Source organism: Amblyraja radiata, chromosome 24, assembly GCF_010909765.2.
Source record: "Amblyraja radiata isolate CabotCenter1 chromosome 24, sAmbRad1.1.pri, whole genome shotgun sequence".
Lineage (NCBI taxonomy): Eukaryota > Metazoa > Chordata > Chondrichthyes > Rajiformes > Rajidae > Amblyraja > Amblyraja radiata.
The window spans coordinates 16,402,649-16,415,556 of NC_045979.1; the positions used below are offsets into that span (position 1 = coordinate 16,402,649).

At 43.8% G+C, this 12,908-nt stretch overlaps 1 protein-coding gene across 3 annotated transcripts in view; it reads right to left on the minus strand.

The window, feature by feature from the left end:
* Nucleotides 1–12,908, minus strand: part of grm4 (glutamate metabotropic receptor 4) — an 844,630-nt gene that overhangs the window by 27,753 nt on the left and 803,969 nt on the right. For all 3 annotated transcript variants that reach the window (XM_033042492.1, XM_033042493.1, XM_033042494.1), the window contains exon 10: nucleotides 7,982–8,228. In XM_033042492.1, coding sequence (XP_032898383.1) covers nucleotides 7,982–8,228 — 247 coding nt within the window. The remainder of the gene's footprint in view (nucleotides 1–7,981; nucleotides 8,229–12,908) is intronic.

The window sequence follows — 12,908 nt, forward strand, 5'->3', positions numbered from 1 at the left end:
TAGGTTATTGCGGACTGAGCGGAGGTGTTCGGCGAAACGATCGCCCAACCTACGCTTGGTCTCCCCGATGTAAATCAGCTGACATCTAGAGCAGCGGATGCAGTAGATGAGGTTGGAGGAGATACAGGTGAACCTTTGTCGCACCTGGAATGACTGCTTGGGTCCTTGAATGGAGTCGAGGGGGGAGGTGAAGGGACAGGTGTTGCATTTCTTGCGGTTGCAACGGAAAGTGCCCGGGGAGGGGGTGATGCGGGAGAGAAGGGAAGAATTGACGAGGGAGTTGCGGAGGGAGCGGTCTTTGCGGAAGGCAGACATGGGGGGAGATGGGAATATGTGGCGAGTGGTGGGGTCACGTTGGAAGTGGCGGAAATGGCGGAGGATTATGTGTTGTATTTGCCGGCTGGTGGGGTGAAAGGTGAGGACCAGAGGGACTCTGCCCTTGTTGCGAATGCGGGGATGGGGAGAGAGAGCGCAGTGTTACGGGGTATGGATGAGACCCTGGTGTGAGCCTCATCTATGGTGGCGGAGGGGAATCCCCGTTCCCTGAAGAACGAGGACATTTCCGATGCCCTGGTATGGAATGTCTCATCCTGGGAACAGATGCAGCGTAGGCGGAGGAATTGGGAGTAGGGGATGGAGTCTTTACAGGGGGCAGGGTGGGAAGACGTGTAGTCCAGATAGCCATGTGAGTCAGTGGGTTTGTAATGTATGTCGGTCAGGAGTCTGTCCCCTGCGATGGAGATGGTGAGGTCAAGGAATGGTAGGGAAGTGTCGGAAATCGTCCAGGTGTATTGGAGTGCCGGATGGAAGTTGGTGGTGAAGTGGATGAAGTCAGTCAGTTGTGTGTAGGTGCAGGAGGTGGCCCCAAAGCAGTCGTCAATGTAACGGAGGTAGAGGTCGGGGATGGGGCCCTGGTACGTCTCGAACAAGGATTGTTCAACGTACCCGACAAAGAGGCAGGCGTAGCTGGGGCCCATGCGTGTGCCCATAGCTACGCCTTGTGTTTGGAGGAAATGGGAGGAGTCAAATGTAAAGTTGTTGAGGGTGAGGACCAACTCCGCTAAGCGGAGGAGTGTGTCAGTGGCTGGGTATAGGTTGCTCCTCTGGTCGAGGAAGAACCGGAGGGCTCCGAGGCCATCCTGGTGGGGGATGGGAGGTGTAGAGTGACCGGACATCCATGGTGAAGATGAGGGGGTGAGGGCCCAGAGAGTGGAATGCGTGGAGGCGGCGGAGAGTGTCTGAGGTGTCTAGAAAATAGGTGGGGAGGGATTTGACCAAGGGGGATAGGATGGAGTCAAGGTATGTGGAGATGAGTTCGGTGGGGCACGAACACGCAGAGACAATGGGTCTGCCGGGAGAGCCGGGTTTGTGGATTTTGGGGAGAAGTAAAAACGGGCCGTGCGGGGCTGGGGAACGATGAGGTTGGAAGCTTGGTCGGGCAGGGCGTGGGAATTGATGAAGTCGGTGGTGGTGCTAGAAATGGTGGCCTGATGCTCGTCAGTGGGGTCATGGTCCAAGGGTAAGTAGGAGGAGGTGTCCGAGAGTTGGCGCGTGGCCTCAGCTTTGTAGAGATCGACGCACCAGACTACCACGGCACCTCCCTTGTCGGCTGGTTTGATGACCCAATCTGGGTTTTTGCGGAGTGATTCAATGGCAGTGCGTTCAGAGGGGGAAGATTAGAGTGAGACAGGGGAGTGGAGAAGTTGAGGCGGTTGACGTCGCTGCGGCAGTTCTGAATAAAGAGTTCCAAAGCCGGGACTTTATGAGGGGGGTTCCATGAGGAGGGGGTGCGTTGGAGACGGGAAAAGGGGTCATCATTAGGGGGCGTGGACTCCTTCGCATGGAAGTGCGCTGTGAGGCGGAGACGACGGTAGAAGCTCTCCAAGTCATGGTGGGTGCGGAACTCATTGAGATGGGGACGGAGGGGGACAAAGGTAAGACCTCTGCTGAGGACAGACCATTGGGTGGGGGAGAGGGGGAGGTCGGGGGGGATGGTGAACACTCGGCAGGGGTGGGAGTTGGGGCCAGAGGAAGGCAGGTGGGTAGACTGGGGACAGGGCGATGTGTGGGGGGGGGGGGGGGGTTGTGGGTGTTGGAGGAGTGGTGGGTGGTCAGGGGGTGGGGGGGGAGAGAGGGCTGTAATGTGGATGGGGAAGAGCGGGGGTGACATGGTTGGGGGGGGATGGGGAAGGGTCAGTGGAGCAGCCACTGAGGTTAGCAAGGCTGGGCAGACGGGCGCTAGGACCCAGTGGAGTTAAGTCCAGGAGAGTGGGAGTAAGCAGCGTGGAGGCTGCAGGCCCAGTGCAGAGTCCAGGCTCCAGGTAAGGCGACGGCTGTGGGTTGCTGGAGGGGGGTGGAGTGGCGCGGGTCACCGGACCCGATGGTCGGAGTCCAGTGGCGCGGGTCAACGGACCCTATGGTCGGAGTCGAGTGGCGCGGGTCACCGGACCCGATGGTCGGAGTCCAGCGGTGGTTGAGTCGGGGTCCGCGGGCGATGCGTGGGTGGTCCCGGTGGGCGGAAGGTCGGCGGGTCGGCGGCGAGATGAATCGGGTGCGTTGCGGCGGCCATGTTGGGGGAGCCCCGGTTCGGTGGCGATGCCGGGTCCAGCGGCGATGTCGGAGGAATCGGCGAGGGGGAGAAAGTCCGAGTTACCGTAGAAGCTGCGAGGCTGGGCGTCATCGGTCGGCAGGTGAGGGTTGACGGCGGCATCGATGTGGAGGTCAGTGAAGGCGGCGTCCCGGTGAGTATGGAAGTCGCTCCTAGTGGCCAAGATGGCGTCGCGGGACTCGGGCAGGCGATGCGGGCTAGAGTTGGGGCCCGGAGTCTGCGGGCGGTCGAGTCGCAGAGTGTAGGCGTCGGGAGCGGCCTGGAGTCGGGATAATTTAAGGTCCTTAGTGGAATTAAGGTAGGCCAGGAATTTTTTATTAAAGAGGTGGATCTTCCGGCGGATGAAATACAGCTATGGTCCGTTGCAGGTCTGGGTTAGTGAGGCCTGAAGTACAGGGAGTGTCGATGTGAGTATCAGAAGTGAAACTCGCATTTCAAAATCTGGGCTTTTTAATACATCCAGATAAATCTAGACTGTCTCCAAACAAAACAATTGATTACTTGGGGTTCACTATTAATTCAGAACACATGACAGTGACTTTACCCAAGGACAAAAATCTGCAGTTAATTGAGGGTTGTAACAGATTCATTACAGAGCATCAACTATCAATTAGGCAAGTGGCAAGCTTACTTGGCAAATTTATCGCTTCATTTCCAGCTGTGCAGTTCGGTCCACTGCATTACAGCAGCTGCAGCGAGCAAAGGTACAAGCATTAAAAAGACATTCGGGGCATTTTGATAGGCCCATGCAACTATCAGCAACAGCAATTGCTGATATACAATGGTGGATTAAAAGTGTTTCCTATTCTTCCAGGAAAATTCTGGTTGAATCACCTGCTATCATTCTACAGACTGATGCAAGTGCGCTAGGTTGGGGCGCTACTGATACCATTACCAGCTGTGGAGGTAGATGGAATGTGGAAGAGGAACCTTTGCTCAAAGCACATGGAATTAACTATCAAGAATTGCTAAGTACATTTCATGGGCTTAAAGCTTATTGCTCTAATGCGCAAAATCTGCATGTGCAGGTTCAGAATGACAACACTACGGCAGTAGCATATGTCAATCATATGGGTGGAATCAAGTCAGAAGCTTGTGACAGATTGGCAAACGTTATCTGGCACTGGTGTATTATTCGAAACATTTGGCTTTCAGCAATTTACCTCCCAGGTAAATGCAACATAATTGCGGACACCAGGTCACGAAAATTTAATGATAATACAGAATGGATGTTAAATTGTGACATTTTTTATAACATTGTTGAAACATTTGGAAGGCCAGAAATTGACTTGTTTGCATCTAGACTGAACCACCAATTGCCTCAATATGTTTCATGGAAACCAGATCCAGGTGCAACAGCGGTGGATGCATTCTCGCTAAATTGGGGTGGAATGTCTTTATATGCATTTCCTCCCTTTTGTCTTAGTAGGTGTCTACAAAAGATCAAGCAGGATGATGCTTCAGGATTGTTGGTGGTCCCAGATTGGCCTACACAACCATGGTATCCACTAGTGCTAAAAATGGTCACAGAACCTCTTATGCATATTCCAAGACAAGAAAACCTACTTGTGCACCCTGTAACTGGTGATTTTCATCCTTTACATGATCGTATTGATTTGCAGATTCTAAAAAGGCCATATCTCGGAAGAGGACTATCAGATCGCACTATGGATATAATTGGAGGAGCCTGGAGGGATAGTACCCAGTATGAAATGGGAGGTGTTTTGCTCAAGACAAAATATTTCATACCACACTGCAGACATCTCAGATGTTTTAGAATTTCTGTCAACATTACATTTTGATGTAAATTTAAGTTATAGTGCGATCAATACTGCAAGGAGTGCCCTCTGCATATTTATGGAGAGCATCAGAACAACAGGTTCTAGGATCACACCCCTTGGTCTGTAGGTACATGAAGGGAATCTTCAATGCCAAACCTCCCAGACCCAGATATACAGAAATCTGGAATGTGAGGGATGTGCTCATGTTACTTCGGGAATGGAGTCCCATTTCAAATTTGGCTTTAGACAAAATTACCATGAAGGTAGTCATGTTAATGGCATTAGTTTCAGCACAAAGATTACAGACATTACATAAATAACGTATAGACAGAATGGGAATGACAACAGAGGCAATTACATTCTATGCCTATGATTTACTCAAACAGAGCAGACCAGGAGTCACGGAGTGCAAATTGGTCTTTGCAGCATATCCTACGGATCCAAGACTATGTGTAGTGACACATTTAAAATGTTACATTGAGGCTACCAAGGACTTAAGAGGTGCAGAATCAGCATTGTTTATCAGCCATAAAAAACACATAGGAAAGTGTCAGTACAGACTATTTCTAGGTGGCTGAAGCAGGTGCTGTTGGATGCAGGAATTAATACTGTCAAATTTAAATCTCATTCCACCAGGGCGGCGGCAGAATCGGCGGCCAAGGATTTGAACGTTCCAATAGACCATATCCTCGCGGCCGCAGGATGGGCAAGTGAAAGGATGTTTCACAAGTATTACCATAAAGAGATTACAGACCCTGGTGTATTTGGTGGTGCTGTTTTGGATTCAGTATTAAATGTTTCCCAGTGATAAAAAAGGGGACAAAAGTGTTTTGTTATGATAAATAAAAACCAGTAACTGATTACATCAATGTTATGGTTGTATGTTATTGATTGTTTTTCACTCATTTAGAGTCAATCAATGCAGTGAGACGCCTGGATTGAATCTACGGCATGAAATCACAGAGCTTTAAAATCTTCACGTAGTCACTCACGTGACTCCGAAGTAAAATAGTAAGATTAAACAAGAACTTACCAGTTTGAAGTTTGATCTTTATTTTATGAGGAGTTACGTTGAGGGACTACGTGCCCTCCGCTCCCACCCTAATAAAGATCAACTGTAGGTTATGTTTGTCACGTAGCTTACTATTATGCTTCAGTAACTATCATCTGTGATTTCACACCGCTACTTTGAAGATTGACGCGTGTGCCTCAACGTAACTCCTCATAAAATAAGGATCAAACTTCAAACTGGTAAGTTCTCATTTAATCTTACTATTAAACCATTCAATGGGCTGAATGGCCTAATTCTGCTCCTACGACTTAGGAACATAAACCTGAAAAGACAGGGCAATTGTCTGGCGGGTGACCATCTTCACACAAAATTGCAGTGAAAAAAATGGCAACAGCGCTATGAGTGAATAAATCTTTGGTGCAGAAGGAAGCATTTAATCCCATAAACACTTTTTTTGGGATGGAAGCTGATGACTGGAGAAAAATTAGATAGGGACATTATACAATGTTAAAAACATTTCATGGATACAAAGTGCTTTTGTTGCTGACAGACCCTATTTAGTTTAGTTTATGATACATTTAGAACCAATCACTTCCTTCAGACCCCCTTGCTGTGCAAATTGATTTTATTTAGTGAGGCAAAATTATGTCCTGAAAATGTAGATGATTTGTTGTGTACTATTTTCTCTGGTTGTTGGCGGAAAAAAACCCGCATTATTTTTTCTTCCTCCACATCTTTCCAGTCGTAAGCCTTTGGATTCAAGCCTGACATTCGACCGACTTGAACTTCAACTTGAACAACAAACTTTTATTTCCAGCAAACTTGCAAAGATTTGATAAGATGCAGGAAAAAAAAATGGCCCGTTTTGATCGTCATCACAACCCCCTCCTTTTATACTCACGCCATCCAATCCTGCTAAGATGTTGGAGTAACGCCTACAACCTACATCCCCAGGAGTTCAATTGCTTTAATGAAATTTCCCAAAGGGAATGCGACAATCTTCAAACACTGGCTCTTCCCTAAAGGGTCAACACAGTATTTACTCAACATAAAGAGCATGACCGCTTTGACTGAAGGATTGTGCTAGTGCACGGGGTGGCCAGCGTGGACTCGGTGGGTTGAGGGGCCTGTTTCCATGCTGTATCTCATGTCATAACAAATAGAAGTAGAATTAGGTCATTCGGCCCATCAAGTCTACTCTGCCATTCAATCATGGCTGATCTATCTCTCCTTCCTAACTCCATACTCCTGCCATCTCCCCATAACCTCTGGCACCTGACATCTCTAAAGTCTCAATCTAACTTCTCTCCAGTCATCAACTTTTATTCACAACCTCTCGATGCCACTAATGTTTTGCTGCTTCAGAATGGAATTTGGCTAATCAATGTATGATATGGAGATCTTTAGATGAACCTTTGCAGATCTGAGTGAATGCTGTATGGAGCCCAATCTTCCATAGATCAAAAAATAAAGTCTAGGGCATCTGGAGCAAAGTCTTTAGTGGGATTCGCCGTAAGCATGAAAAAGTTATCATATTTCATACTTAGGAAAACTTATTCACAATGTTAGGAAAAAAACATCCTATCAACAACCAGGGAGTGGTACTGAGCTACTATCCACCTCATTGGAGATCCTCGGACTATCTTTCAGACTTCTAGTGCAAGAGTTTATCTTCCACTGAACATTATTCACTTTATCATGTGTCTGTAAACTGTGGATGGCTCAAATGTAATCACGTATAGTCTTTCCGCTGACAGGTCAGCACTAAAACAAAAGCTTTTCACTGTACCTTGGTACACGTGACAATAAACTATACACAACTAATAAACAATATTCTGAGAAACTGAAGCTGCTGGTCAAAGATCCTACCACTGAGTTACCACTAAACAACCATAACATCAGTGATGACCATTTCCAACAATCCAGTGTCCAACCATCTCAATGGTTTTTTATGTGTGGCACGGTGTGCAGTGGTTGAGTTGCCACTCTTTAGAGATACCATGTGGAAACAAGCTCTTTGGCCCACCGAGCCCACCAAGTCCAACAACGATTTTTTGGTTAACCATATTAACTTAAATACAGTTAATTGTTCCACAGCCTTCCCCATTCTTTCTTATAAAGCATAACCAACGCTTCTTATGGCAACATTCTGCGCAAAGCCTATCTATTTTGACACCTTCACCGAGTCACTTTATTTTCCTCTTGTTTGCAATCAAGACAAATAAATTAAAATTGCAACATATTGTGAGATATTTTTTGTAATTATAAAACAAATTGCTGCATTGCTTATTCAATCTGTAAGAAAACACTATCAAAGCTGAATAGATTAGCATTTTAAGTAACAGTTGGCTCTATTCATTGTGTTCATGCAGCTGGCTTTTAAAAAACATCAATTTAAAAATACCAAAATTATCTCAAAATTATTCCAATTAGAAAATTAACTGTGTTAAATTAAAGGATATTCCTTTTGATGGAAATGGCAGATAAATAACTTTCCGAACAATACATTCAATAATTATGTGGTAATATCTTCATCGCTTTTAAGGCAAATAATATTTTAATGACAAAAATATGTTTTACCTTGGGTTTCGAGATTTTCACATAGTTCGGTTTTGGCTTCTCCATTGGGGCGAAGATTTCCTTTCTGGGTAAACTTGTTGGACATTGTGGCTGCTGTCACGACAGCTTTTAGACTGCGCTTACGTCTCTGCACGTTCTGCTCTGGGTGGAATAGGATTACATAAACTTTGGGCATATACAGCATGCCTAGCGACACAGAAGCACTCAGATTTATGGAGATCGTCAACGTGGTGGTTTGAATATACATCTGAAAGAAAACAAAGGGAGAAGTGCACTTTTGAGTAAATGGGTTCCTGTTGTATGTATTTTGGTTTACAATTAGTTGCAGCAAGTTGTTGAGACGATACATGGATATCTCTTCATTACAAAGCTAACTACAATTCAAAGCATAAACGGAGTGCTGAAGTAATTAAAACATGTCATTCAGTAATCAAATGTAATATATTTGGATCTGTTAAATTGGCACCTAACTCTTCAGTTCACTTGAAAGGTGAGGATGGTATGTAAAAACGTAGAACCAATGTTAACAGCAACTTGTCCTGGACCACCCAGAAGCACCGGCCAATAAGGCACACCAACACCTCTACTTTCTTAGAAGGCTTAGGAAGTTCGGCAGGTTCCCAACAAAAATCTCACCAACGTCTATAGACACACCATAGAAAGCATCTTATCAGGATGCATCACAGCATGGTTTGGGAACAGCTCCACCCAAGACCGCAAGAAATTGCCGAGAAGTGAGGACGCAGCCCAGACCATCACCCAAACCAACCTCCCTTCCATTGATTCAATTTACACCTCACGCTGCCTCCGCAAGGCCACCAGCTTGATCAAAGACGAGTCACACCCCGGCCACTCCTTCTTCTTCCCTCTCCCATCAGGCAAGAGGTATAGAAGTGTGAAAACGTACACGTCCAGATTCAGGGACAGTTTCTTCCCCGCTGTTATCAGGCAACTGAATTATCCTACCAACAACTTGGGAGCAGCCCTGAGCTACTATCTACCTCATTCGTGACCCTCGGACTATCTTTGATTGGACTTTACCTTGTACTAAACGTTATAAATAAAGTTATTATTATTATTATTCACATTATTCCCTTTATCATGTATCTGTACACTGCGAATGGCTCAATTGTAATCGGGTCTTTCCGCTTGGTTAGCACATGATAAAAGCTTTCCACAGTACCTCGCTACATGTGAAAATAAACTAAACTCAAACTCAAATAGGGGACTGCAGATGCTGGGTTATCAAAGAGAGACTCAAAATGCTGGAGTAAATCTGTGGGTCAGGCAGCATCTCTGGGAAACATATTTAAGTTATGTTTTGGGCCGGGACCCTTCTTGCCAGTCCAAAATATCACCTATCCATCTTCTCCACAGATGCTGCCTGACCCACTGAGTTACTCCAGCACTTCGTGTTTTATTCTGTATACCAGCATAAGCAATTCTTTGTGTCTACAATTCAAAACAATTCTTTGGTTCAGCACAATCTAAGATGCTGTACGATTGGAAGAGTATCTTTTATTTCAACCTTTTGTAGCTTTGCATAATGTTTTTTTTTCCTTGTGTGATCTCCATTTTCATGTAACTATATTCAACTTTGCTCTTCTATAATGGCAGTCAATGCAGTAGGAAAGTAATTCACGAAGATTTTGGTTTTCTAAATGATCCAATGTTTAACTATAATCCAGGAAACAGCTTGGTTGCAAACTGACAAATCCCATCACAATCGGGGTTGGCAGATACAACAATCAACCATTCTAAAGTGAGCCTGCAACCATTTAATGGGAGCAGAAATTGTAGCTGGCAGACCTCCAGCGAGCACTTATCCCTCCTTATTTCATTAATTCAACACAAGTTCAGAGAAATGATAACACTGAAATGGACAGAATTAAGCTGGAATCAGCTCAATGCTCATGGCTCCCATCCACACTAACCCAAGTCCGATCAGGAGGATTGAATGTGCATGTATTCCACCCGAAGATTTGGGCGTTGAGGTATAACTAAGGGACAAGGCTTTAGTCTCAGTTACACAAATCACCGTGACAGCTTTTAACAAAGGGATGACTGGGAACAAATGCTCATCTCAAGGTAAACTTGAGCAGTATTTTTCTCTCTATTTCACTTTAACATCTCTGACAATCAAATATACTTAAATGAATTGAAGTAAAAATCATTAAAGAGATTTTTAAAAAAAAAAGAAAAACTTGAAGGTGCAATGAAATAATCGGAAGTAAGATTCACTTTAGAATTTATAGATACGGCACGGAAACAGGCCCTTCGGTCTCCCGTGTCTGCGCCAACCAGCGATTCCCATACACTAGCACTATCCTACACATTAGGGACAATTTACAGAAATTAACTGAAAACTTCTACGTCTTTGGAATGTGGGAGGAAGCCGAAGCAGTTCTAGGGAGAACATACAAACTCCGTACAGACAGCACCCCTAGTCAGGATCGAACCAGGGTCTCTGGCGCTGTAAGGCAACAATTCCACTGTTGCACCACTGTGCTGTCCGACGCACACTTGTGCCTCTTTGCAAGTTTCAATTATCTTTGTGAATATGAGATTTAAATAGTGAATACTGTTAATGTACCCAAATTAACAACATACTTCCACTCTCAGAAATCTTATTCGCTTCCCTAGACCAAACCTATTACACTACATTGAAAAAAAGATGTTAAAACAAATACCACATTAAAACATAGAAGAGTACAGTGCAAGAACAGGGCCTTCAGCCCATAATGTCTGTGTCGAACAGGTTGCCAAGACCAACTCTTATCTATGTGTACATAATTCAATTCCCTTCATATACCTAAATTATCTTAAATACCACTCACATCTGCCTCAACCTCCACCTCCAGCAGTGCATTCCAGGTATTCACTACCTTCCATGTAAAAAAACTTGCCCCTCTCGCCTGAAAGATGTGCCTTCTAGTATTTGATTTTTCTATTCTGGCAAATGACTTATGCAATTATTTGAGATTTGAGATTTGCGATTTGAGATTTTATATCTAAGATTTAACACAGATTAAATCTACATAGATTTAACATAGATTTAAATCAGACGGCAGTAGATTCAACAAAATATTTTTGTGTGATTTTTAACTTTGCATGAACCTGCATTCTGGGATCTTTCTTTAAATCAAGATTCCTGCATAAAAATTCAATCTAGCCAATTACAAAAATTGCCTTGTTTAGAACAACAAAATTTGGGTGTGAGAACATTTCACATCAAAAGTGTACAGAGGAGGTGAAAGTAAGCATGAGTGTACCACTTACAAGATTAATTTACTAAAAATGATTCAACAGTCTGGGATCAAATCAGTTAGCAACTCCAAAGTAGATAAAGGATACCTTACTGTGTTAAGGCCACATAGTTTGAATTTGATATTAATTCAAAATATTTTAATTGAAAAGTAAAACAAACATGATGAACTTTAATGAAAACTTTGTGTAATGGCATATTAAAAGGTCACTGTCAAGGTTAATTCATTTGCATAATTGCACATAAAATGAGCAATCAATTATAATGGCATTATAATTTGCATGTTGAAGTTATTGTTGAAATAATTGCCTGCTTTCCATATTTTCCCCACAGAATTGAATAATATCGTTGTTGATATTTTCTTGGCTGTCCTCAACAATATTCATGCTACCTCAAGCATGATTTATTTCTCATAAAGTTAATTCTACGTTTATCAGTTGTTTTTATTTGGAAAATGTAAAACTCCGGATAACATTTATCATTGTTTATTTTAACCAGGACATGATTTTGCTTCATCAACAACATTATTGGAGTGAATAATCACGCGTGGGCAAAGAAAATGGTATGCACCTTATTCTTTAAACAAGGTATTATTAGATCTTCATACAGTCTTAGTTCTGAATATCTGGGGTTAGTACCAGCTTGTTTCTGTTCTTCTGTTCATTCCCTTAGTTTTGCACCTAATTCTATCCCATAATTTAATTCCCCTTTTATTCCAATCATTTTTCTGAGCCCAAAAGATTGCACTTTTGCAAACTAATCTATATGGCTGCTCCATAATTGTCAGTAAACTGTAATTCTGGAATGTAGTAAGTCATTATGATTACTGTTTGGATTCATTATGTTGCTTGTATTGGACACATCCCAAGACTTACAAGATCTTTAAATTCCTAAATAATAAGAATCATTCAATGGAAACAAAAAGCAACAGATCGATTTTGAAGCAAAGCTACAACTCTGCATGATGTTTGCACGGGTACTGTTTAAAGGGCTATGGACCAAACATTGATAAATAGGACTAGCTTAGATGGGCATCTTGGTCAGCATGGATGTGTTGCATTGAAGGCCCTGTTTCTGTGCTATATTATTCTTCAGCTCTACTATACATGTCGGCATGATAGTTCCTAATAAATCAATCAAGAAAAAGATCATGTAGTATTGGAGGAAAATTAGGACATTCTGTCCATCGAGTCTTCTCCACCATTCGATCATGGCCGATTTATTTCTCCCACTCGACCCCATTCTCCTGCCTTCACCCAGTAACATTGTTTGCCTGAAAAAGAAAGATGATCCAAGAAGTCATTGGATTAAAACAATGCTCCTGTTGGTTTCTGGCCCATATCTCCATGTCTTTGAAGTATCATCTGTGTCTGACTGACATTGGAATATTTTTTAGTCACCTGAAGCAATTCAAATATAAAAAGCAATGCCGTGATATTGTCATTCCATTAAAATATCAAGTTATTTCGCATCCTAAAGGGCCTGTCCCTCTTAGGTGATTTTTCTGCGGACTGCTGGCGAGTGTCAAGCTCGCGGCACTCGCTGAACAACAGGCAAGCGCACACACACACACACACACACACACACACACACACACACACACACACACACACACACACACACACACACACACACACACACACACACACACACACACACACA